Here is a 25,708-nt window from a genome sequence, read left to right as displayed (position 1 = left end):
CCTCCTGGGGTCCTAACCCCAGGTTAGTATTGCGCCCTTAGCATATCTAGCCCCATAGTGAGATGCAATATAATAGCCCAGATCCATACATTTATTTATTAAAACATATACTCAAGGAGTCCTTTGACATCTTTGGTTCTCATTGGCATCTCCAAGGCAGTGAAGGCAACTATAAATATACTGATAATTATAAACATGGCAAAAAGAGAAAGGAACTAAAAACTAAAGCTAGGCAAAATATTATCACAGTAGTAGGGAGAAAAAAGATTAAACAAAGACCAAAAATCTGGTGAAATAACAATGCACCAAACAGTCATTAAAAAGAGCTCTAGGCATTCAGTGGCAACCTTTTCCCCTTTACCATGCCAATAACCTTGAAAGAGAATGTTGGTCAGTGAGCAGGCCTGCTTCATAAGGTTCTTCCCTCCTCCCCTCAGTTTAGGAAGAAGAGAAATACTACAAAAATGGGCACCTTATCCTTCAAATGCAAGATCCAACACACGCTGGAGAATATAAGCACGTGGAATGGAAATGCTCCTCCCATTTTCTAGGAAATTATCTAGCTTTTGCATCATGTGTCTTACCTGCAATACAGTGCAGATGACACACATGATAAGGTTTTAAAAAAACTAAAATGCAAGGATGACATGTGAACTAGGAGAGGGAAAGTGCTAAAAGACTCCAACATATAGTTACCAAACACAAGTAATTCTACACTGAGTGTGCAACATAGTTCCAGTCATACTGCTGTCAAACTGCTTGACAGGCCAAAGCCTGGCATATAACAGCAAAGGTAAGTCTGCACATGCAGTTTGTACAGTTGCCAGAAGACCTTGATGAATGAAAGTGCAAGTAGATCCTCTCCCCTAGGACAGGAGGATCATCCACTGCCCATTCTTCATAGACACGAAGGAAAAATGCACATCTGTCAGTGTAATGCCACTTTGTATTGAAGACTTGGACTTGCTGTAATATTGGCTCTTGCATCACTTAGACCGATTGAAGTGAGGCCATGTATTGGCTTGGAATGTCAGTTGTATGGTGCAGCAGATAAAACACCTGGGAGATAGCATTAAGGCTCAGCACAACATACAGAGGGAGAAGAGCTAGTAATGTATTGATTGTGAAAGGATGTCAGCCACAGACAAAAGAAAGTAGCCTTTAGGGGGCAGGAGAAGACTGCAGATGTACAAAGGTCTTATGAAGCCAACAAAATCAGCACAATGTTTCTGTCTCTGGGCAAGTTTAGTTAAAAAGCTAAGTATAGAACATTGTTTTTCTGTGTATAGATATGTACAGAATTATTATAGCAATACAAATCTGGAAACAAGACAGAATGCAAAATTAGAGTAGAAATAAGAATATTAAAATCAAAGAAGTCTTTTCAGAAATGCACAATTTAGTTTTTATATTTGTACATGTGTGCATGCATTCAATTAAACACTGCAAGGAGCAGTGTTTCTCAAAGAGGGTCTAAAATTAATATTATGATTTGTGAAGGTGTTTTTAAAAAAGACACATTCCACCATTACATGAGCTATTTTGAATGTATTTCACTCCAAATTATAAATCTAGTCCTTGTAGAAGTAGATTTAACTTCCAAATGGTGCGATTTCCATAAATGTAAGCAGAACTGTGTTAAAATTCATCCAGCATGAAGCAATTAAGCTGAAATGTGCCTGCAGTTCATTGTAAAAATAAATGTAAAAATCAAGTTTTTGTGAAAAGGCTGGTAGCCATCTAATCATATGATAGTTTCCCATTTAATCTTTAAAATAAATTCTGCAGTTCAGTAAACATGAAAAAGCAACTAACATTATGGGCTTAAGATAATCTAACTGACAAGAAGAATGAACATAAATATGGCAAGATATACATCAATATTTATGAAAATCTCTAGCTTTCAATATGACATCCAGAACAACCTCTTATTTTAATACTCTGCAGTTTTTATGGACTCAAATTTCTCTAAGCTGATTTAACATAAATGCACTCACCCCCATGCTGAAGTAGAAGCTTGGCAATCTCTACATGTCTGTTTGACAGTGCATCATGCAAGGGAGTCACCCCATTCACTTGACTGAACAGATCTACCTCTGGACAATGTTGCAGAATTTCACGGACACACACTGTGCTACCATGGTTACAGGCTTCATGCAAAGGCGTCCAGCCAGCATTATCTGAATTATAAATCAAGAGAAGTTTGAGAAATAGCAAATGATAGGAGGATGCTCCAAATATTATAATCTAGATTCCTTAACACACACCCCTCTCCTTTTTCTAGTTAGTACTGTGAAAAATGTTGAAATACATGCATTATGTACTATATATTAACAGTGATATTAGCTGCAAATACTCTTGTATAGGCAAAACTCTGGTTACATTCTGCAGTCACGTGTAGATGTCACTCCCCTTCCACAAAACAGATTATTGTTACAATAAGATCCAAGTATTTGTACTCAAAGCCCCACACTGACTGAAGTTTGTGAGAGCTATAGGAGATTCTAGTCCTGGCTGGAAAGCTAGTCACAGTTCTTTTGTCCCTGCATTTACTAGAAAAAGGCCAGAAAACAATTTTAAAAATCACAATAGTCAACTGAAAAAAAATTACAACATTTAAGTGCAATGAACGGCTGAATAAGCTTATTTACAGGCTAGCCATAAAAATCTTTGCTTTATGAGTTAATATTGTAGTATTTTTTTTTTACTTACCTTTAACATTAATATCTATTCCTGGTATAGAAAGTAGATGAATCAATCTCTTCACGTTGTTTTTTTTGCAAGCAATGTGCAGGGATGTCTCTCCTGCCATATAAAATTAATAGATTATACCATTCTAGGCAAAATGGCAACTGAAAAAAATAATCAAAGTACATGGAACTAGGTGATCTGGCTACATGCCAGAGCATTCAGTAATGAATAAGATTTCCCTTTGTCCTGTTTAAACACCTTCTAAGTGTATTCAAAAAGCCCACAGAGCTTCTGTTTTATCAGAGATCCAGCGATGAAACTGCACTGCTAAAGGGTTAACATAGGAATTATCTTCCCCCCCTTTCCCGTTCAAGCTGTAAGGCTTCAATCACATTATAAAAGCACCGAATGATCACAGAACACCAAAAATGCTTGGTTTTGAAGCAATAAAAGTTTAGAGTGCAGTTGCCCTCCCTTAAATTTATTCATGAACCTACATTAAGTGTATGGTTCTTTTTACACAGCGTTTGTAGCTTGATTCAAATGAATGTTTCTGGCTAAGCACGAGTGCCTCTACACACTCAAGTATAATTCAGAACTTCAAATCCGTTAACAGATGGTTTGCTGTTTCTCAATAGGCTGTCTGGCTTTCCTACAGTACCAGAGGGAAAGGGAAGGGTGGGGGAGATACAGAAGGGAGAGAGACTAAAAAGAATGGAGCTGTCTTAAGAACAGGGAAAACACTGTCCCATTTAGAGTTAGAAAGGGGGCAAAAAAAAAAGAAAAGAAAAGAAAGAAAAACCTACAGAGTGAAGACTAAACTGTAGTTTACAGGTAGTGTGGTTAAATTAATATCAACTGTGCATACAAATTCTGGTAATTATAGTATTTTTTTTTTGTAAAGGGGCTATTTTTAGAATAAGAGCTTATTAAAAAGAACATGTGATCCAAGGTAAATGATGGAAATAAGCCCCCACGGATACATTAGAATATTCTGGCTTTTCTCCCCCCTCCCCCCATTTGCACAATGAAGCTAGACTGGTACATTTTTAAAAATCTATATGCAGAAATGATGGAGAGTCAAGAAACTAGAAGGGGTCTTCATCCAATAGTGAGTTGCAAATGGCTGAATATCCACAATAAGCTACTTGGTGCTCAACAGGAAGTTCTTATGAAGGAAGTAGCTGGTTGCTTGTTGCAGGAAAGAGCAAGGTCTCCTCCTTTTAAAATGTGTTACTTTTACTTTCAACAGTAAGTATTTGTACTATATCTACTAGCACATAAGTAGGGGGAATATTAACTCATTTGAAAACTGCAATTTTTGACACAGTTGATGATTTAGTAGTGTGAAAACAAAATTAAATCTATGGCAAACTGAGGTTTCTTTTGCCTTTCTTTTGGATACACAAATTTAGAAGAAGGATGTCCATTTTACTTCAGATCACTCTTGAGTGTCATAAATATGTGCCTAGGTTAAATTCATATTTAAAAAAACAAAACAGTTTTATCAAGTGATAAACCTTCCTTTATCAAGGAAGATACAGATTGGTATATGTGAAATTTATTTTATTTACGCTTTGAGTGGACCCTGAGTAAATTATTATAGTGCTATTTTAACCTTCAGTGCTTAGGTTAAGATTAAAAATGAAATGCAGTTCACAGCCTGCACTCACTGCATAGAAGAAAACAGTCCATATGCTTAATAGGGCTATGCAACACAGCATACACTTTAGCCTTTGTTCACAAACTGTCTTTGACTGAAAGAGATGAAGACTGAATTAGACTTTCAAATCAGAAGATGATGCTGATCCTCCCAAGCACAGGTTGAGGTGGATTAGCAAAGTAAGGCAGGCAAAGCTGGAATGCACTCATATAGGATGCATCCTGAATTAAGAATGGGAGTGGATGTATGATGAAGCCTATTTTATATTCGTATATGTTATTTTATCACATATAAAATTATTTCCCTTACTTAAAAGATTGGCAATAGATAAATGATGCTGGACCAACAATTACTATGCAGGGTAGATACAACTTTACAGGATCAAATATGAAACTTCTGATTGCAAACATGTGAAGTACTTAGCAAAAGTTAGGAGCTTACAATACCTTTAACATTAACTTTGTAAACATTTTTCTGTTTAGGAGAAGAATGCCAGTTTTCTTTGCTGTGTAACATCACAACTTCAGCTTTGTCTTCTAATTTCTTTAGAACACGAGATTTGCTAATGCTTTGCACAATAAAATGAAAGTAAGCAATGACAAAAGAGCATGAAAAGGTTCAACTGAATTAACAGTTTTATACAACAAGTAATGTGTACTGAAGTAACAGGTATATTTATACAGATAATCTACATGCTTTCAGAGTTGGAGACTTTGAAATTTAAAGTCCTTACTGTAGTTTCAAAACATTTACCATGGTATAAACTTGTAATAAACCCAGCAATCATTCAATATACAGGGCTTAAACCGTTTTTAAAAATGTAATTTCATGAAGAGATCCATTTCTCTTGGGAAGCAATTTACGTTAATAGTGGTAAAGTACGTGCAGTCTACATATATACAGAGAAAGGGAAAAGAAAGAAACCCACCCTACCCAGATGTGTTAAAAGGATTAAAACAGAGCTTTCTGCCAGTCACAGTAATTTGCAGACAACAACACAGGTCACTTAAAGTTCAAGAAATGTGTCAGGTCAGAAGCTGTCCCCCAAAGCAGAATAAAACTGGTGATGTTATAGGTATTACTTACGGTACATCAGGCAGCACTTCTGCTTGGTTCTGCTTATCACCATTTAGCATCAGTAATGCCCTTTGAGACTCAGGGCAAGGCCATTGCCCTATTTTCTTTTTCTTTGCTTTCTGCATCTTCCCTGTCTCACGCATCCCTTCTTGCAAGGCAGGCAGATAAGAACAAACCTGTTGCATGAATAACACTTTAGTCTGACTATGTTTAAAGATGACACCAGCACATGCCTGGTAATTACAATTAGCACTACAGTACTGGTCTCCTCCAGATTTCTCTTGTATTTAAAGCTAATCTTGTCTTACTGTCTTTGAACTTAACATAGCAAGGCTTTAGAAAAGCTTTTTCCTTTTTTTAAACAAAGCATATGCTGTGAAAGTAGTTCTCACAGACCCACATAATTTAATCTCTCATTTCTCCTTCCTTATACAGACAGAAGTGTTAAGCTGTTCTATTAAAAGCTACTCACACTGCAGTGCTAAGAGCAGGACATAGGCAGAAAACAGTACAAGTTTATATGGTTCAGAGGTTCACTGGCTGTGACACTACTGCATAAAAACCACATAAAATTCAAGAAGTGGTTACCATACTAAAATTGCAGAGTGGCAACAGTGGTTGGTGGTGGCAAAGGCTCAGCTTTCATCCTGACACAGGTAGGGAATGGAGACAGCAATCCTATATTACCGTGAGAATGCCCCATTAAATTCTGTGGGACTTACTTCTCAGACATGTATAGAATTGCACTGTAAGGCTTGTGTTGTCCTTTTCTACACTCTCTTTAGAGAAGATCTGAACAGATGATTGACTTAGCAACCATTGTGCTCCATCAACCAAGACAGATGCCAAGTATTCAAAGCCCTTCATTCTTCCTTACAAAGAGTGAGGAGGAGCATGGAGCTTTAGCTCAGGGAGGGAAACCTCCACCCCTACACTCTTCCTAAGTGACATCTCTATTGCAACAGGGATCTTGGAGGGTCTAGGTCAAAACCGCCCTTTCCCTCAGATAGGCCAAGTAATCATTTGTTAGAGTGAGAGGAAGAAAACAAGGGCAGCCCTCTACCTGCATATGGATTGCTACCATAAGGAACAAAGGAAGGTCAAAGCTTTCAGGACATCAACATAAAGAGCTTCGCTTCGAAATTGTTTTTTCTTTGCGCATTTGGTCTTTTTATGAGTTCTTCAGGAAGGGGTACAAGTAAAATTTTTTTTGGGGGGGAACTATGAATTGTGGGCTTTCTATTGAACTTAGTGTTCATAGCTGAGGGTGCTAGTAAGTAAAAAACCATCCACAAACTGGAAAGAGGCAGAAAATACACTGCTGAACAGCTGTGATGTTGTGTGTTTGTGGGGAGGGAGAAGAATGTTAAATAAACAGCTGACTTACATGCAGGGCCTAGGGTCAGGAAGAAGTGTGTGTTTTTGGACAGCAATGAGAAAATGTTGGGGAAAGAAAGTCACAAAAAAGATAGGGAGCTAACAAACAGATTGACTAAGAAGGCATGGTATATAGGACATGTCAGGAAAGGAAAAGTGTAGGACAGAGAAGGCTAGGGGAAATCAGGATTGGAGAAAGAGGGGAATTGAGATAAGGGCAGTTCAACAAGAGATTCAGGCCAAGGGAAAAAATGTCACACAGGGCCTTGGGACAAGATGGAATTTATATGGAGCAGGTTAAGAAACTAGTGAAGGGACCCAGAAAGGAAAGAGCTAAATTTCACATAACTACACAAATCTGTGTAGGCAACTAGCATAAAATAATTCTTAAATGTATCCATAGGCAAAGTCAGGAGTGTAAGATTTTCACACCATGACAGTCTTTCAGAGCATTCGCATCTCTGTCTCCAGCACATGGTCCTGCTATGTATTCAGCAGCCATTTGTGGTGAAGCTCTTAAACAATACCTACTTTCTGAATACAAGCAGATAGAATATGGCTAAAAGACTGAGGGAATAAGAGAGAAGAAGCTTAAGAATATCCTAGAATCTAGAGGCCAGATAATAAAGGAGGGAAAGTTTGAAAAAAGAAAACTAGTAATGTTCCAAGTTTTTTCCAGAGTACAGGCATGCCCCCATATCCACAGATCTGGTATCTGCTGTTTCAGTTATCTGCAGATCCGGATCCCCTCCCCCATGTGGAGTTCCGTCAGCCCCTATCACACTTTGTACAATAATACAGTAGAGTTCAGTACTGTACTGAATTAATCCTGTTCCTAAATGTACCCTACTGTTCAATCTATCAATGCACATGCTAACTGCGTTTCCGAACACTTCCTCCTCCATTTTGTGCATGTTCTTCTCCCGCCCACTTCCAATCTGGCTCTTATTGCCCAGCTGCAAAGCCTGCATGTTTCTGTCTAAGGAAGGAGAGACTTGACCACGGTCTCCTCCCCTTTCCTGAGCTGCTGGAGAGCAGGTTGTGGAGGAGGCAGGACAGCTTTTCTGCTGACTCGCTTGCCCAGCACTAAGCGGTTTCTCCCTCCACGAGGGGAAAAAAATGTCTCATTTGCCCAAAGCCCTGCTGAGAGCACCAGTGAAAATCAATGACAGTTGTGTGTGTGTGTTAGCTTCTTATCTGCTGCCCCGTCAAGTGGTTTCTTTCCAGGTAAAAATAAAAAACCTCCCTTGCATTTAAAGTTCCGTTGAAAATAAGTGACAGATATGTGTGTTCATGTGCCTGTGTCTCTCAGTGCGTGTGTGCATGCATTTTAACCCTTTTTCTGCTACCCCCATCAAGCGGTCTCCCTCTTGAAAAAAGAAAAAAACCTCCCTTGCATTTAAAGCCAGCTGGGAGCTCCGTTCTCAATTTTCAACTCTGTGAAAATTGTGTCAATGGTGGGGGGTTATAATTGGGGAATTAAACATTAATTTTAGAGTAGTATGAAGAAGAATGGATAAACTTTAAGGGATATTGGGAAACTGGAATTGACTGTATGAGTGTTTTGATTTTAACAGCAAGAAAATGTATCATTTGACAGGATAGTGTAACATCTTTGCCTATGTTATTGTTATAGCTTTATGGCTAAGCAAAAGTTCTGGTTTCTGTAATTAGCTCAGGTATCCTGGATTGGGAAGGAGATAACAACCGAGTTCTAATTAGGTTCCCAGGTGTATCATATTTGGTGGAGAGCCAAATGGTCATATTTAGTCAGAGATATGATTGGGTGTTGGGTAATGGGAGGCATGAGTCAGCAAAATTGGCAAGAACACAGATTGGTGGGGTCAAAAAAGGAATAGATATAAAAGCTTGTTCTCAGTATGGGATGCTGCTGTGTTGGGCTAGGCCGCCAAAGGCCCTATCTCTCAGACATCAGACCAGACCATGTAAAACCTTGGGAATATAGGGTAGAATGTAATTAGTATAGACCAGATAGCTTTATTAGGTTTTCAGCTGCAGTCATACTTATCGTTTTCCAGAGTGTGTCCTTGGATAGCTCACTGCTTTGGTGGGTGACAGCAGCAGGGGATGATTTAAATGTGCGCCATTCCTTTCACCCAGAGAGAAACCACTTGACAGGGGGAGCAAATAAGGGGTTAAAACACGTACGCACGCACAAGTCTGTCACTGATTTCAATGGAGCTCTCAGTTGGCTGACCAGATAGAGGTTAAAAGAGAAGATGTTTCACACCTCATTGATAAATTAAAGATGGCATCCACCCAAGAGTTATTAAGGAATTGAAGAATGAAGTTGCTGATCGCTTGACTAAAATATGCAACTTGTCCCTCAAAACAGCCACGGTGCCAGAAGATTGGAGGATAGCAAATGTCACACCGATTTTTAAAAAGGGAAAGAGGGGGGACCCAGGAAACTATAGGCCGGTCAGCCTAACATCTATACTGGGTAAGATGGCGGAATGCCTCATCAAAGATAGAATCTCAAAACACATAGACGAACAGGCCTTGCTGAGGAAGAATCACCATAGCTTCTGTAAGGGTAAGTCTTGCCTCACGAACCTTATAGAATTCTTTGAAAAGGTAAACAGGCATGTGGATGCGGGAGAACCCATAGACATTATATATCTGGACTTTCAGAAGGCGTTTGACACGGTCCCTCACCAAAGGCTACTAAAAAATCTCCTCAGTCAGGGAATTAGAGGACAGGTCCTCTCATGGATTGAGAACTGGTTGAAGACCAGGAAACAGAGACTGGGTGTCAATAGGCAATTTTCACAATGGAGAGAAGTGAAAAGCGGTGTGCCCCAAGGATCTGTCCTGGGACCGGTGCTTTTCAACCTCTTCATAAACGACCTGGAGACAGGGTTTAGCAGTGAGGTTGCAAAGTTTGCAGACGACACCAAACTTTTCCGAGTGGTGAAGACCAGAAATGATTGTGAGGAGCTCCAGAAGGATCTCTCCAGACTGGCAGAATGGGTAGCAAAATGGCAGATGCACTTCAATGTCAGTAAGTGTAAGGTCTTGCACATTGGGGCAAAAAATCAAAACTTTACATATAGGCTGATGGGTTCTGAGCTGTGTGTGACAGATCAGGAGAGAGATCTTGGGGTGGTGGTGGACAGGTCGATGAAAGTGTCAACTCAATGTGCAGCGGCACTAAAGAAGGCCAATTCTATGCTTGGGATCATTAGAAAAGGTATTGAGAACAAAACGGCTAATATTATAATGCCGTTGTACAAATCTATGGTAAGGCCACACCTGGAGTATTGTGTCCAGTTCTGGTTGCCGCATCTCAAAAAAGACATAGTGGAAATGGAAAAGGTGCAAAAGAGAGCGACCAAGATGATTACTGGGCTGGGGCACCTTCCTTATGAGGAAAGGCTACGGCGTTTGGGCCTCTTCAGCCTAGAAAAGAGGCGCCTGAGGGGGGACATGATTGAGACATACAAAATTATGCAGGGGATGGACAGAGTGGATAGAGAGATGCTCTTTACACTCTCACATAACACCAGAACGAGGGGACATCCACTCAAATTGAGTGTTGGGAGAGTTAGAACAGACAAAAGAAAATATTTCTTTACTCAGCGTGTGGTTGGTCTGTGGAACTCCTTGCCACAGGATGTGGTGATGGCGTCTGGCCTGGATGCCTTTAAAAGGGGATTGGACGAGTTTCTGGAGGAAAAATCCATTACGGGTTACAAGCCATGATGTGTGTGTGCAACCTCCTGATTTTAGAAATGGGCTATGTCAGAATGCCAGATGCAAGGGAGGGCACCAGGATGAGGTTTCTTGTTATCTGGTGTGCTCCCTGGGGCATTTGGTGGGCTGTTGTGAGATACAGGAAGCTGGATTAGATGTGCCTATGGCCTGATCCAGTGGGGCTGTTCTTATGTTCTTAAATGCAAGGGAGATTTTTTTCCTTTCACCTGGAGAGAAACCGCTTGATGAGGGCAGCAGATAAGGGGTTAAAACACACACACAAATCTGTCATTGATTTTCAAAGGAGCTCTCAATAGGGCTTTGAGCAAGTGAGGTTTTTTTCCCAAGTGGGAGAAACCGCTTGGTGCTTGGCAAGCAAGTGAACAGGAAAGCTGTCCTGCCTATCCCACAACATGCTCTCCAGCAACTCAGGAAAGGGGAGGAGATCATGGTTGAGTCTTTATCCCCTTCCTGAGAGAGAAACATGTGGACTTTGTGGGTGGGCAATAAGATCTATACCAGAAGTGGGCAGAAGAGGAACATGTGTGCAAAATGGAGCAGAAGGGTTTGGAAACATGGTAAGCATGTATATCGATAGTTTGAACAGTACTGTGCATTAAGAAACAGGATTAATTCAATACAGTACTGAACTCTACTGTACTATTGTACCAAATGTGATGGGGGGTGATGAAACTCCATGTGGTGGTGGGGGGAATGAATTTGTGGATAACTGAAATCGCAGATGCTGAATCCGCAGATATTGGGGCACGCCTGTACTATGGAAAAAACTTGGAACCTTGCTAGTTTTCTCTTTTCAAACTTTCCCACTTTCAAACTCGAGCCTCTAGATTCTAGGATATTATTAAGCTTCTTCTTTCCTTTTGTACCTATTCTCTACTATTGTACCAAGCGCGATGGGGGGGGGGTGATCCTTTGCTGCGTCAGAATGTTATGCCGTTCCCTGAATGCTGTTCTCTTTTATCCGCAGTTTCAGGTATCCACTGTCTGGAACCCACACGGATACCGGGACACACCAGTATTATCAACTATCTACCTGCTACTTAATGACCATCATGCCCATGTTTGCACAAGGCACCGGGTCATTCTAGAGCCAACTCTGTGCTATATTATGGATACTCACAGAATCTAATATTCCATATCACAGAAACATTTAAAACCTGCAAGGTTTTTTTTTCTTCAAATATAAGCTTATTCAATATAGCTACCATAAATAAATGTTTGATGGTGAAAAATATATCAAATATTTGAGCTGATCTCCAAAGCAAAACACAATGAAGTCATAATATAAATGAAGGCGGTCTAACCCTATTCCAGGGAAAAAGGCAAGTTAGAGAGAATTAATCCAAGACACCTTCTCATTAGTCTGTTTAGTCAAAGAACACTCTTATATTTAGTGTAGTATTAAGAAGTACAAATGATACTTACAATTTTTTGGAGAGACAGCAGTTCAGTGGAAATTATAGTGTTGCTTTGAAAAGAAGCATTTTTAAAGACTGCTTCTGCAACAAACATTTCGAGCCACAGGGATGGAATAGAAGAAATGAACATTTTTAATTCCCTTGTTGAAAAGTCTGAAGAAGAAGATGGAAGAAACACAATAACTTTAGATATGCAGAATGAGAGGGGGGATGACACACGCCCCTAACTTGTTATGCTGTGTTTCTGTCCTCTTTATTGCAATCCCTAAATCAGTGGTTCTCAAACTTTTAGCACAGGGATCCACTTTTTAGAATGAGAATCTTTTAGGACCACCGGAAGTGATGTCATGGCTGGAAGTGACACCCCAGCAGTGTCTTTTCTAGTGGCTGTCTGCTGGTGTTGCATCTTTTTAGATTGTGAGCCCTTTTGGGACAGGGAGCCATTAGATATTTGATTTTCTCTGTAAACCGCTTTGTGAACTTTTTGTTGAAAAGCGGTATATAAATACTGTTGTTGTTGTTGTTGGAAGTGGTATAAATCAAGCAGGAATATTTTTAACAATCCTAGGCTGTAATCCTACCCATACTTACCCAGTAGTAAATCCCATTTACTATCATTGTTAAAAGCATATACATAATAGCCTGTTAAAAGTACAGATCTGTAATATTTCCTCAAATGCAGTCACATATCATGGTAGCATCAAGTGTAATATATTAAAAATAAAATATTGAAATGGAGACCCACTTGAATTGGCTCACGACCCACCTAGTGGGTCCCAACTCAGTGTGATAAATACTGCCCTAAATTGTTAGAAGTACTAAATCTGTCAAATTAGGAAATATACAGTGTACAGGGGAACAGATTATCTGACACTGCCCATCGGATGTTCAAAAATGAAGTTCTTGAAACATAAGGAAGATGTAATAAAGTCTTTGAAAAAGCAATGTTTGCATGATGATGTTGAAGAGGGATATTTAGTTCATGAAAGATAAAGTATGAACCTCACCCTAAACTTCTACATTAGAAGTGATATTAAATGTAACCAAGAACTGCTTACATGCTCATAGAATAGGTTTATATATTGCTGCCATCTAAATTCAGTATAATTGGATAACCTATAACTGCCACCTTTTACATAAGTAGAATGGCACTGAAGAAACTAAACCCCAGAAAGGACACAGAATTATTCTTTTCAGACTGGCACCACACCATAGGCCTTCCCATGAACCAAGCAGTCTGACCATGAAAGCTTAGTTGAGATCACCAGTCTATATTCATCACTATGAAGATATATATAAATTTGAGAAATACAGTGAGCCCTCAATTTACTGGACTAAAATAGGAAGAAGAGGTATCCATTAATGCTCAAAGCCCATTAAATCCAAAAGTACCAAAGTCAGCAGATATGAACATATGCAAAATGTTTTTAATGAAGCAGAAAAGTCATTAAATTGAGGGTTCACTATAAATTTATTTGTATCAGACCAAAAACATGTGTGGTACTTTCCCCTCAAAACTAAAAGGACAAGTTTTTGTTCCTAATGATTCACAGTCTAGATCAGTGGTGTGAAACTAGTTTCATACAGTGGGTTAAATAACATTCATGTCTCCTGCTGAGGACCATAAGTGACATCATTAAGCAGAAAGTCATGTCATTATGCAGAAGATGGTCATAAATGAGCACTTTGCTGTTACGTAGAAATTAGCTGCAAATGCAAGAAAAGAAAATGTGCAAATCTTGATCATATTTTCAAGATAGGTGACAGCCCAATTATCACATCTTTCAGCAGTGCCTCTTCTGCCTAAGCATTACTTCGCTGCTCAACAGCTGAGACATGCTCTGTGAAGTGATGCCTCAGCAGAACTGGAGCTGCTGAAAGCATGGCCTGTGTGATAATTGGCTCTCCCGCACCTCAACAATGCTTCTTTCTTTCCCCTCTTTGCTGCTGTAGCATTCCTTGCCTTCTGAGGCCTGTCACTCTCTCTCACAGCCTTGGTAGAAGTAGCACTACTAAAAGGGTGGCACTGGAAGAGCTCTGTTATCACATGGGCCAGATAAAGAGCTTCCGTGGGCCATATCCGGCCCATGGGCCTTACGCTCAACACCCTGATCTACTGCAGATATTAGAGTATAGTGACATATACACACTGTAACATAACAAGAAAACCAAATGCACCTACATAACAAAGTAGGCCTAACAAAGAAGGTTCAAACAAGCATACATGTCCCCAACCAGTTATATAGTTATTTGGCCAAAAATATTCTATTTTGGCCAAAGAAAAAACGGTGGACTGATAGAGATTTTAGAGGGTTAACTTATTTTCTCTTGGAGAAAAATAACTGAAATAGGAGCCAAGAAAAGGACTGGTGTTTCCCGTAAAAAGATAAGAGATCAAGTTATTTAATGTGCAAAGTGACCCAAGCAAAGAGAACGTGTAGATCATAGTTTTCCCAGAAAGGAGAATTCCAAGAACTTGTGTAACCAAAGTTGTGGGCCAAGAACATTTGATTTCAGAGCAAACTGACCTCCTAGTTAGAGTTGGAACCATGCACCAAACAGTGTCGTAATATGCCAAATAAGGAGGTGGAAGTGACATACAGTGTCAAATAGTTGTCTTGTCCCTCTCAGGTTATTTAATGTGAAGTTCTGGGTGTGGTGCTCAGAGAAGCAAGATGAGAAGGAAGGAGTGCACATCTGTATCCAAACTGAACTGATTTAGCTTGTAACTGTCAGCTTGAGTTCTGAGTGAAGCAGAACCACAGCTTATATGTTGGTTCAGGGAGCAGGTGTAGAGGGATGATTCAGCAGAATCAGCAAGCACCTGGGACAGGCACACCCTGGGTGTGACCAAGCCAGTACTGATTGGCTGAGCTGACTATATAAGGTTAGTCTTATGGAGCCTCAAGTGCAGCAGTAAGGGAGTTGATAGAGATTACTGTTAGACTGCTGCCTGTGACTGAAGAGACTGGATACTGTATGTATATGATATTACTGACTTATGGACTGAACCTTTGACTGTGTATTATTGGAAACTGATTTGGACTTGTTATACTGGAACTGACTGCTCTCCGTGCTGACTCTTGGACTGTTGAATGACTACTCTGAATGTGATATCCCTTGCTCAATACAACTGCTGAAAGTACTCTGCTGTAGTTGATGTGTTTTCTTGCAACCTGCTCACATTGGGACAAGACTGAGAACCTACTTCAATCATCTCATAATTTAACATACAAAACCTTTAACCTCAACAGTAACTATGTAAATAAAACCTCCAAAATACTTTTTAAAGGGTCTGTGACTGTTTGGCATTGCATCAGTGCCAAGAATCCCAGAATCTTTCTATCAATAAGTTGATCTCACAGATAAGTCAAGGGCAGCTTTTGAGTCAAAAATTAGGGAATTTTCTATTAGTCAGGAGAGTTAAACTTAAAGGGGTATCTGACTATAATTTTGTCTGATTTTACCCACCAGCTATTATTACCAAAGAACTGTTCAGTCTCAATTTTATTTAAAATATAGTAAAAGATTGTAAGATACATTTTAATTCATTAACTTTTAAAATTCTGGTCTTCACAATCTTTTTGTAAACACTAACAGAGTAATTGCACTGTAAAACAATGTTTCTCAAACTGGGTCGGGACCCACTAGGAGAGTCGCGAGCCAATTTCAGGTGGGTCCCCATTCATTTAAAATATTTTATTTTTAATATATTAGACTTCATGTGACCATGGTATGTGATTGCATGTGGGGAAATGTTACAGACCTGTACTTTTAACAAGCTACTATGTATATTCTTATAACAATGATAGTAAATGTGACTTACTTCTGGGTAAGTGTGGGGCAGCCTAGAATTGTTAAAAAATTGTCCTGTTTGATGTCACTTCTGGTCATGACATCACTTCCAGTGGGTCCTGACGGATTCTCATTCTAAAAAGTCGGTCCCAATTCTAAATGTGTGGGAATCACTGCTGTAAACAACATATCAGCAGAACCATTAATTAAATCCTTCTTTCAGGTGCCTGGTGTGTTAAGCCAGAGGCTCTATATATAACATACAACATATAACTGAGGGTGTGCAATTCAATTCACAGTAGTAACACAAGCACCAAGGAATGAGCATCTGCAGCCACACATAGCTGCAACCCTATTTGCAGAAGTAGACCTCATTGCTTTCCATGGGTGTTATTCTTAAATAGTGGTGCACTGAATTGTGGCCTTGGACTTTGTTTCAAATGGAAACAAGAATTACACCCTGGTGTTTAAAAAGCCAGACCTCTGCCAAACATTTTTAAAATGGTACAAGGGTGCAGAAGAATCTGCTAAAGTGAATGAGGCTTGCTTGATTTAAATGGAAGCCTTGAGTCCCAGCTTGCTTTTTTTCTCAGGAGGAGAAACAAAGGTTAACTATGGTTGCAGCTTCACCCTGGAGAGATTGCCGTGGAGACTAACAGCCCTGTAATTATCTCTGAATTATCCTCTTGCTTCTCCCAGTGCCATGACTTGCTGGAACACCCCTGAGTGACCTCGCAGATAAGGTGAGGAGGGAAATAATATGCAATTAACTCTGCTACAGTGACATGGTTAGGTACAACAGAGTATGGGGGACTTAGGAATTGTGCCAATCTCCAAAAGAAAAGGTAACAAATGATTTGGAGAAATCATCAAGTGTTCTAAGTGTAAACAGGCACCAAGGTTGGAATCATTTGAGAGAGCAGATCTTTGGATGCCTGAAACCGGTGGAACCGGAGAAGCAAAGACAAGAGTGGAATGAGATAAAGCAGTCATTATCAAACTGTGAATGATGACACACCAGTGGGTCACAACCTGATTTTTGGTGGGCCACACCCCAATGCTACCCCAAATGGAAGCCACAAGGCATTCTGGGGTGCAATCCAGCCATTGTGACCAATGAAGTGGATTGTGACAATAAGATTGAGAAGAACTAAAATAGAGTAAAAGAATGGAGAGATGAGGGGTAAGGCTATTGAGTAGATTAAACTATCATCTTGGATTTGAAACACTGAGATGGAGAAGATGTGGGTGTACCACACTTGCAGAGGACATTTTGCTAATCCACAAATCTGGACAGTTCGCCATCTTTTTGAAATAAGTGCATCTAATGGAAACCACAGACTGTTCTTGGTTGAGGCAAGAACAGACTCATCCAACTGGCTGAGACCCTCAAAGCTTTTGATAGCAATGATTCTCCTTTAAGGTTCTGCAAAACTTTGTTCAAGTGTTTGGCAATAAGTTTATGATTTGCAAACAGCAGTTGTTTGACTATTGTAGCATTGGCTCAGGAAAGGCAGAACTAGCAGAAGGACCTAGAACAAGGCTAGGCAAACACACTGAGGTACAGAAATTGTATGGAGGGTCAGAATGCATACATCTTGCTTTAGTTACCATCATTCCATTAAAAAATAATTAAATTAAGCAGATAAACCCTCCCCCGAAAGTAGCATCCAAACAGTTTATTTTCAGAAGTTCAACTTAGACCTAGAAGATCCAGGTTCAAATCCCCTCTCTGCCATGAAGCTTCCTGGGTGACCTTGGGCCAGTCACTATCTCTCACACTCACCTACTTCACAGGATTATCGCGAGAAGAGAAGGAATGGCAATTCTAAACATTTGAATGAATCACACACTAAGTATCCATCTAGCATTTTCTGCCCCAATTGAAATTACAGAGAGAGATGCGGATTAATATTAAATTCATCCATCAGGTACATACCCCCCACATGTAAGCAATTCATCAATTCTTCAATTACAAATCTTTCTTATTCACACAGCACAGTATTAAATTATTTAAATATGCCCCCATTTCCCAATTCATTCAGATACCTCCCCCAAATTCCTAAGATTAGACAATTTAGCATACGCCATACACTCATGCTCTCACTTTGAGCCCCCATTTTTGAAGAAAGCTGTCAGTCATTCTGAATGAAGGAAAGTAGGACACCCACCTCTTGCTAAAGTGGAGAGAGTGAATGAGACTCATGACAGAAATTGCCACACTGAGCAAGAGAAGCAGGAGGCTGTCCAGGGCGAGAATTAGAAGCTCTGTACTCAGCTTGATCTGCCTCCCTGTAAGAGTGGCGGGCAACCTGGCAATTGATATGGACAACATGCTATAGCAAAATAACATCCTGGGTACACATGCTCTGCTACTACTGCCTCTGACCACTGATATGCACAGAAGCCCACAGGCTGGCTAGGTTGTAGCAGGAATCAGAGCACGGTTGGAGGCTATTGGTTGCCAACCTTTGAAGAAGAAAATGGAGAAACATTTATCAGTCCTTAAAGAAAGAGGTTTCGAAAAGGATACTGAGATGGGAAGGAAGTTGAGAAAGAGATGCGGTGAGCTAAAAGGAGAGGTGTACATAACCTAGAAGCTATAGAGGTGAGAACGATAGCATTTCAAACTGATCTGATCTGAAGAAAGCTGCTAATGATTTGACTGTGTGTCTGTTTGGATACAAGGACTGGTAGTTGTAAACAAGTCCTAATAAGATTTATTCATCAAGCATTGGAATATGGCAGAACGTACCATCACATGAAATGGCAATATAAGATGCAAGTTCATTCGCTATTGGATACAACATATTTCTGTCCATTATGAATCCTGAAACAATCCAATATTCCACCACAGCTCCCAGAATTCCATTCAACAGATCAGCTACATCATGCTTGAAGACCTAGGAGAGAGGATAATCTTTATATTCACCATAATACTATACTTACTATACTTATAATGAAAAACTATGGTCTTCATTTCAGTCCTTACTCATTCTGGTGAACCAAAACTATCTGATGACTTACAACATTGATTGCATCATTAACTAAAATAAGAGCCAACTGGCACATTTGAATGAACTCAAAAATGTCAACAACTGTTAGAGGTCTAACTTCTATGAATAGTGTTATTTCCTCATAGAAGATACAATCACCTTTTTCCCAAACAGGAACATACAGTTTGTACAGCAGAAATTCATTCTCATAAAAACTACCATTGCACCTTCCATGATCAGGTTGCAGACAACACACAAATTGTGTATCTTGATGAACAAAATTGGTAGTTATTTGCACAAAGAACATATTACTAATTGATGAATTCCAGGATTCCAGTGTTACCAGGTTAAACAAACCTCAATACATAGCTTCAAATTTGGGTTAAGTGACATTAGTAATAGTCATGGACTAATATAACTTAAGGCCAGCAGTGGAATGATAGTGGGATATGATGATTTGAAAGGGGAAGAGATTGCAATACATGTTACAACAACATCTCCCCAAGTTAAATCAATAAGGCCCCAATCCCAACCAATTTTCCAGTGCTGGTGCAGCTGTACCAATGGGGTGTGTACTGTATCCTGCAGTGGAGTGGTAGTCACAGAGGCCCCCTCAAGGTATGGAAACATGTGTTCACTTCCCTCAGGGCTGCCTTGCGGCTGAACTGGTGCTGGAAAGTTGGATAGGATTGGGCCCGATTCACTTAAAACAAACACCACATGGGAGGTCTAACAATCTATACTGTATAAGAAAATATAGACATCAATTCATACCCTGTTGTAATCTGTTCTGGATTACAGAGCAGGTGCAGTGGCCTATGGCTGCAATTCTACACACACTTACCTGTGAGTAAGCCCCACTGAATGCATTGAAACTTGCAACTGTGCATCATCATCATCATTATTTATATACCGATTTTCAACAAAAAGTTCACAAAATGATTTACAGACAAAGTCAAATAACTAAACCATGTACAACTGTGGTTCATAAACGTACCTGGGTCATGACTACATTAACTACATCCCTCCCAACCTGGTTGGTTTCAATCTTGATTCAACCAATCCCTGCCTATAAGCACTTCCTGGTAGCATTTGCAAACAGTGACACAGGAGACAGCCACCCGGAGGCTGCAACCAGATAGAGAAAAGTAATTTGCGCAATGAGGGAGGGATTGCAAGCCATATTTTTTGTGTTTGTTCTTATCTGCGTTTCCAGTATCCACAGGAGGGGGGGGGTTCTAGAACGGAACCCCCGCATTTACAGTGGCATGCCTGTACTCATTTTGAAACTTTAATCTGGTCCTCCTGAGAGACAGAAGAAAAATACCAAGTAATTCTTCATTATGCTTTATAATAGGTCAATAACTTACATCATTTTTCTTGTACTTTTCTCTATAGGAATGAATGACCCAGTCTACTAGAATATTGATCTGTTTGGTGAAAAACACAGATTCACTTTCTGTCCAGAAAGTCTTCTGGAGAACTGTCTGTGGCATCAGTCGTTCAGCCTGAGAATCAACTGCTTCACACAAACTGTAAAAGAAAAATAATTACTGGATATACTATCTTGTCAAAATGTGCAAAGTTTAGTGGGCTAACAAGCACAGAGGACTCCTACCATATTTTTTAACAAACAACAATTCTGGTTGCAATTCAGAAAACCAATTTAGGCATGCTGTTTTGGCATTTGAACCTAAATTAGCTTGAAAAGAACCTTGATGTGCGACATTAAGTGTTAACATTCTAAAAATATAATTTTAATAAAAGCAAGATGAAAACAAAGGGGTTTATTGTTTATTATGGAAAACAATATACCACATGCCATTTTAAAAGCATGAGTTTTTTTGCATTTAGGAAATTGAGAAAAGACACAAACAGAATGAGATTACAAGTCACTGCCCTCTTACTACTCCAGTGTTGTTTCCAAGAGCAGTACTGAGATTACTCCACAAGCTACTAACCACGAAATGTAAACACTATGTGAATAAAAGCTGTTTGCATAATAATCTGCTGTAGAATTTTTAAAGAGTCAAAGTAAAACACACACTTTTAAAAAATGTTCAATATCTAGCCTAATGCATGAAAGTATAAATTTAAAAAAATTAAACGACATCTTCCCATTAACCTGGAGACAGTATGTTAGAGTGATTTTCCTAAACCCAAGAACTGCTGTACAAAAATGAAGCGGGGGTAGGGAAATCAAGTGAAAAATGTTTTAACATATACACTTCTAAATAGTAAAATTAACTCACAAAGAAAAAAAAGTAGCCGTCTTTGAAGAAGGTATACTTTTACAAAATAAAGTACAATTTGACTCAACAATAGAAAGGTTAGGCATGCAAATGGGGAAGAAATGCACCTTCTTGTTAATGCCAGCATTTCAGCATTTAACAAATTCAGGATAAACATTAACAATCTTTTGTGAAATGTTCTCTTCTCATTTATATTTTCTGAAGCAGGGATTGAATGACAGACACCATTGCAGCAAAGGCAAGACCTGAGGAACAAAGCACAAATAATATGCAAGTCTCAGATGATAATTTCATAAGATAGAGTATTCCCACCCACCCCTGTAACACATTGTTGTATTTATTCACACTGCACAATCCTTATGGTAGGTGTGGGGACCTGTAGCTGGACAGGGAATTGTACACATAGATTTACATGATTCTCCAGCCTGAACAGTAGCTCAAAATGTATATGTTGCTATTGGAAAAGAAAGCTATAACCCTGATATTTAGCTACTTGGGAGAGAGAACAAGTGACTGGATTAAGAACTTCTTACAAATTACAATGGCTATACAGCACCCTCCAGGTTCAGCAGCTATATGCCTTTGAACACTAGTTGCACAGCAGCAATGGTGGGAGAAAAGTATCTTCTCCTTCATACTGGCAGGCTTCCCATAAGCAAGTGATGGAAAAACAAGCTGCTGAACTACCAGGGTCCTGTGGCCTAATCCAGCTGGGTTTGTCTTATGTTAAAAAGAATTGTTTTACTAAAATGACAATTCACAAGAATACAGAAAGAAGAACGTTACATAATCTGGTTGTAGTTGTGCTTTCTTATGCAACTTCCCTATTATTTTAGGGGTGTCCAATACCCACATCTCTGACTCAGGTTAAGTGCTAGGGCAACATGGAGCCTAGGTTAATCCCTCCCCCCAGACAAAAACTGATGCTAGCAGGTATCAAACCAAATTTAAAAAGGCAACATTTTCAGTCCCAGTAAAGTCAGCTGCAAAACCCATTTTCAGGAGTGCGGGAAGCCACGCATCAGCTTTTGCAGGGCTTCCCAACATGCTGAGACAGTCAAAATAATGATTGCAACGCACTTCTGAAAACTGGAGGTGGGTCATGATCCTTATCTGTACTGTCTCCACATGTTGGGGAGCCCTGCAGAGGCTGGTGTGGGGCTCCCCACAACCCTGGGAGCCTGCTGCAGGCTCTGGTAAGTGAAAGAAAGCCCCAGCACCCCTCCAAAGTGGTGTGATCCTGGTAGCTCCATTCCCCTCTCCTCACCACTTAAGAGGGCAGAGACCAGGGCCCTCAGGCTGGGGCATCACAATGCTCAAGTTTGAGAACCACTGCTGTAATGGTCTAACTTATTTGTAAGAAAGCAAAATCCCAAGTTAGCTGCAAACTCATGTTGGTTCAAGCCTCTCATATTCATCCTCAGGTCCTTAGCAGTAGAATAGGAAGAAAAGACTAACTCATAAGATCAAGACTGAGAGGGGGTATTATAAAATAGCATTCACCTTGGATTTTCTGAGAATTTACTGTCGCGTATTAAGAATAACTACAATCAAAATAGTTTTACAGACAACTTCTCTGAACAGAGGCTCACTGCACATGAACACCCAAATAAAAAATTTGTTTTGCTTGTTCTACATCATTATTCCACAGAAGTCTTACCTCACAAGCATTTCTATTAAAGGCCAGATTCCCTTCTGGCAAACAGGACACTGAAGAACTTCCACATAGTATTTTAACATTGAAGTTGATTTCCAAGGAGGGTCATGCTCAAGCAAAGCATACATGATTTGAAAAAATTTAACAGGAAGTGCAGGATCTGCATCTCCCTATTATAAAACAAAAACAAGTATGTTATCTAACAAGCCTTTTTAAAGTGTGCAAAGGGACAAAGAAACTGTACGTGTGTATATGGTGCTCGGTGCCAACCAGGAGGGCATGGCTCAGACCAGTAACACGAGCCAGGAACAGGACTGATGGTAAGATGCCTCAGATACACAGGTTGAGAGGAAGGTCACACTTTAAATCATCAGTGCAATCACCATCCTCCCAATCAGATTGACTTTGATAGAACCCTCCCTGCTCCTTGGGAAATTCCATGGGTGATGGCACCTTGTTTGCACAGCACATCTGACCCTGTGAACAAAAGCTACCTAAGAGCTTCCTGACTTGGGAGAAACAATTTGTTAGTAACACAAAGGAAGAATTTTCAACCCTAGTTACCCTCACTACCTCCACTGCCAAACACAATCAAGGAACCATGCTAATGGAGCACCGGCCCTCCTGATTAGCTGCCACACTGTCAGCCAAGTGTGATAACAGTAGAATCACCCATTTGTGTGTTGGCAACCTTCAGTCTCGAAAGACTATGGTATCGCGCTCTGAATGGCGGTTCTGGAACAGCGTCTAGTGTGGCTGAAAAGGCCAATTCGGGAGTGACAATCCCTTCCACACTGGGAGCAAGTGCAGTCTGTCCCTGGTCTGTCTCCCTGCCTATGGGCCTGTCTCTTTGCCTCAGAGTGTTGGCCAAGTGTCTCTTCAAACTGGGAAGGCCATGCTGCACAGCCTGCCTCCAAGTGGGCATCAAAGACAACAGTGCCCTTCATGCCCTTGTGGAAGGATCTGATGATGCTGAGGAGCCTGGGTGGACATCCAATCTTGGGGAGGATCTTGAAGAGGCCGTCCCTTCTGACCAGGTCGAAAGCCTTCGTGAGATCTATGAAGGCTATAAAGAGTGGCTGTCATCGTTCCCTGCATTTCTCCTGCAGTTGTCTAAGGGAGAATACCATATCAGTGGTGGACCTGTTGGCTCGGAATCCGCATTGTGATTCTGGTCTACTTCTACTCAGAAGTAAGTTCCATTAAAGTCAATGGGGCTAACTCCCAGGAAAGTGTGGACAGGACTGCAGCCTCAGAGAAGCAGCTGTGGGTGGGGGATGCTTTTTAAAACAAGATGACTTTTAAGTGCCAATTCCACTTGGTACTTGGTAGCACCAAGTACCACCACATTAAAAGGGTGTTGACAGTCCAGGTGTTCAACAGATTTTTCCAGGGCCTTTTTTTGCATTATGTTGGAGGGAATTTTTTAAAATAAAAACTAAGCTAAAAATATATAATTATTAAAATTCTAATAAAAATGTAATTTTTTAAAATAAAAACAACTGTTAGAAATTAGAACTGTTAGAGATTAGAACTGTTAGAAATAACTGTTAGAAATTAGGGGTTAACCTAATTTCTCTCAGAGAAGGAACATTAGGAAAAAATGAATAGTGTCTTTCTGTTAAAAACAAGGTAGAAAATGTCAAGATGACCTGCAGAGAAAAACATGTGTGTCATAGCATTCCCAAAAAGAACATTCCAAGGTGTTGTGAAATCAAAGTGCAAGCCAGAACTTCTCCATACATGGATAACGGATTTCCCAGTGAGGGCTAGAACCATGCACCAGTATGCCAAATAAGGAGAGGGAAGTGACATGAATATCACATGGGTCACTTGTTTTTCATTGAGTACAAGTATAGGAGTTTTGGGTGTGGTTCGGAGGAAGAAATCAAAGATCCACCATGGGGTAACTTAGAACCTGTATCCATCCAAATCTATTCTTAATCTGTAAATAGCATGTAACAAGTTGAAAATCAAAGGGTATGTTTATTTAATTGCCATGACAAACATGCAGAAGTCCTAGATTATAACATTCTATCCCAAATTGTTATTTGAGTTCGACTATTTTGCAGGGTTGGGAAGCTGAGTCAGTGACTCAGACCTGAGTTGTGAAAATGCATGATTTTGGGTGACTTGTGCACTTGGAAAACTCTGAAAAAGACTCAAGTAAGGACCCCTCTGACTCCACACTTATCCCCATGCATGCTGACTCAAGTTCGTCTGCATGCTTGCTTACTGTTTTGGCAGTGTGGAAAATTTTGTGGGCCCAGCATTCCAAAAGGGCAAACAGCAGGAAAGTCCCAGCAGGGAGACAGGAAAGGGCAAACGTGAGCAGGAGGGGAGAGGTTGGACTGGGCTCTCTTTTCCCATCTCTAATAGGAAGGAAGGAACAGATGACCATTGGTCACAGGATGGACAGTCTGGTATTTTCATTGGTTGAGGGAGAGCAGGAGGAGCAGTGACACCCGGGCCCAGCCCTGATGGCCAGGAGTGCCTCAGGAGCAGGGGTCTCCTCGGGGGTAGGGGTCTCCTTGGGGGTAAGGCCTGAGTACTGCCAGGACTGGGGTCCCAGGCAGGACACCTACATGGGAGTAGGGCCTAATACCAGCTGGGAGCAACAAGCAGCCACGTGGCCAGAAGGGGTGGAGCTGGCCAAACCCAAGGCTGGCTTCATAAGGAGCTTGGGAAGCCTAGGGGGGGGTCACTCCTCTCCAGAGGGGAGTAAGGCCAGAGGAAAGGCCAAAGGGGATAGCCACCCCGGCCTAACTGGGAAAGGCCAGACCCCCAAAGGGGTTGTGCTATCCGCAGCCCTGGAAAATGGGGGCCGGGAGGGGGTTCTCCCAGACCCAGGACCCACCCGGGCCCTGGGGGTGACTCCAGGAGAGCCGGGGTTACAGAGACAAGGACTCACAGCCAACTATACCAGAGGGTGGCCTGCTGATCGAAGGGCAAGCACAGAGGTACCTGGGGTCCTCCTAAGGTCAGCTTGTCTGACCCTGAACACCAGTGTGGCAGCTTTCGAGAACCCCTACCCCTGGCCAAGA

General features: G+C 40.6%; 1 protein-coding gene across 3 annotated transcripts in view; it reads right to left on the bottom strand.

Moving 5' to 3' along the window:
- Nucleotides 1-25,708, bottom strand: part of SLF1 (SMC5-SMC6 complex localization factor 1) — a 52,935-nt gene that overhangs the window by 2,075 nt on the left and 25,152 nt on the right. For all 3 annotated transcript variants that reach the window (XM_066614967.1, XM_066614968.1, XM_066614970.1), the window contains 9 exons: nucleotides 22,668-22,834; nucleotides 21,115-21,252; nucleotides 20,126-20,288; nucleotides 18,515-18,662; nucleotides 11,972-12,117; nucleotides 5,441-5,607; nucleotides 4,801-4,922; nucleotides 2,713-2,805; nucleotides 1,998-2,180 (listed from right to left, as the gene is read on the bottom strand). In XM_066614967.1, the coding sequence (XP_066471064.1) occupies nucleotides 1,998-2,180; nucleotides 2,713-2,805; nucleotides 4,801-4,922; nucleotides 5,441-5,607; nucleotides 11,972-12,117; nucleotides 18,515-18,662; nucleotides 20,126-20,288; nucleotides 21,115-21,252; nucleotides 22,668-22,834 (1,327 nt within the window). The remainder of the gene's footprint in view (nucleotides 1-1,997; nucleotides 2,181-2,712; nucleotides 2,806-4,800; nucleotides 4,923-5,440; nucleotides 5,608-11,971; nucleotides 12,118-18,514; nucleotides 18,663-20,125; nucleotides 20,289-21,114; nucleotides 21,253-22,667; nucleotides 22,835-25,708) is intronic.

This window comes from Tiliqua scincoides, chromosome 2, assembly GCF_035046505.1.
Source record: "Tiliqua scincoides isolate rTilSci1 chromosome 2, rTilSci1.hap2, whole genome shotgun sequence".
Classification (NCBI taxonomy): Eukaryota; Metazoa; Chordata; class Lepidosauria; order Squamata; family Scincidae; genus Tiliqua; species Tiliqua scincoides.
This window is presented reverse-complemented; position numbering and strand designations above follow the sequence as displayed.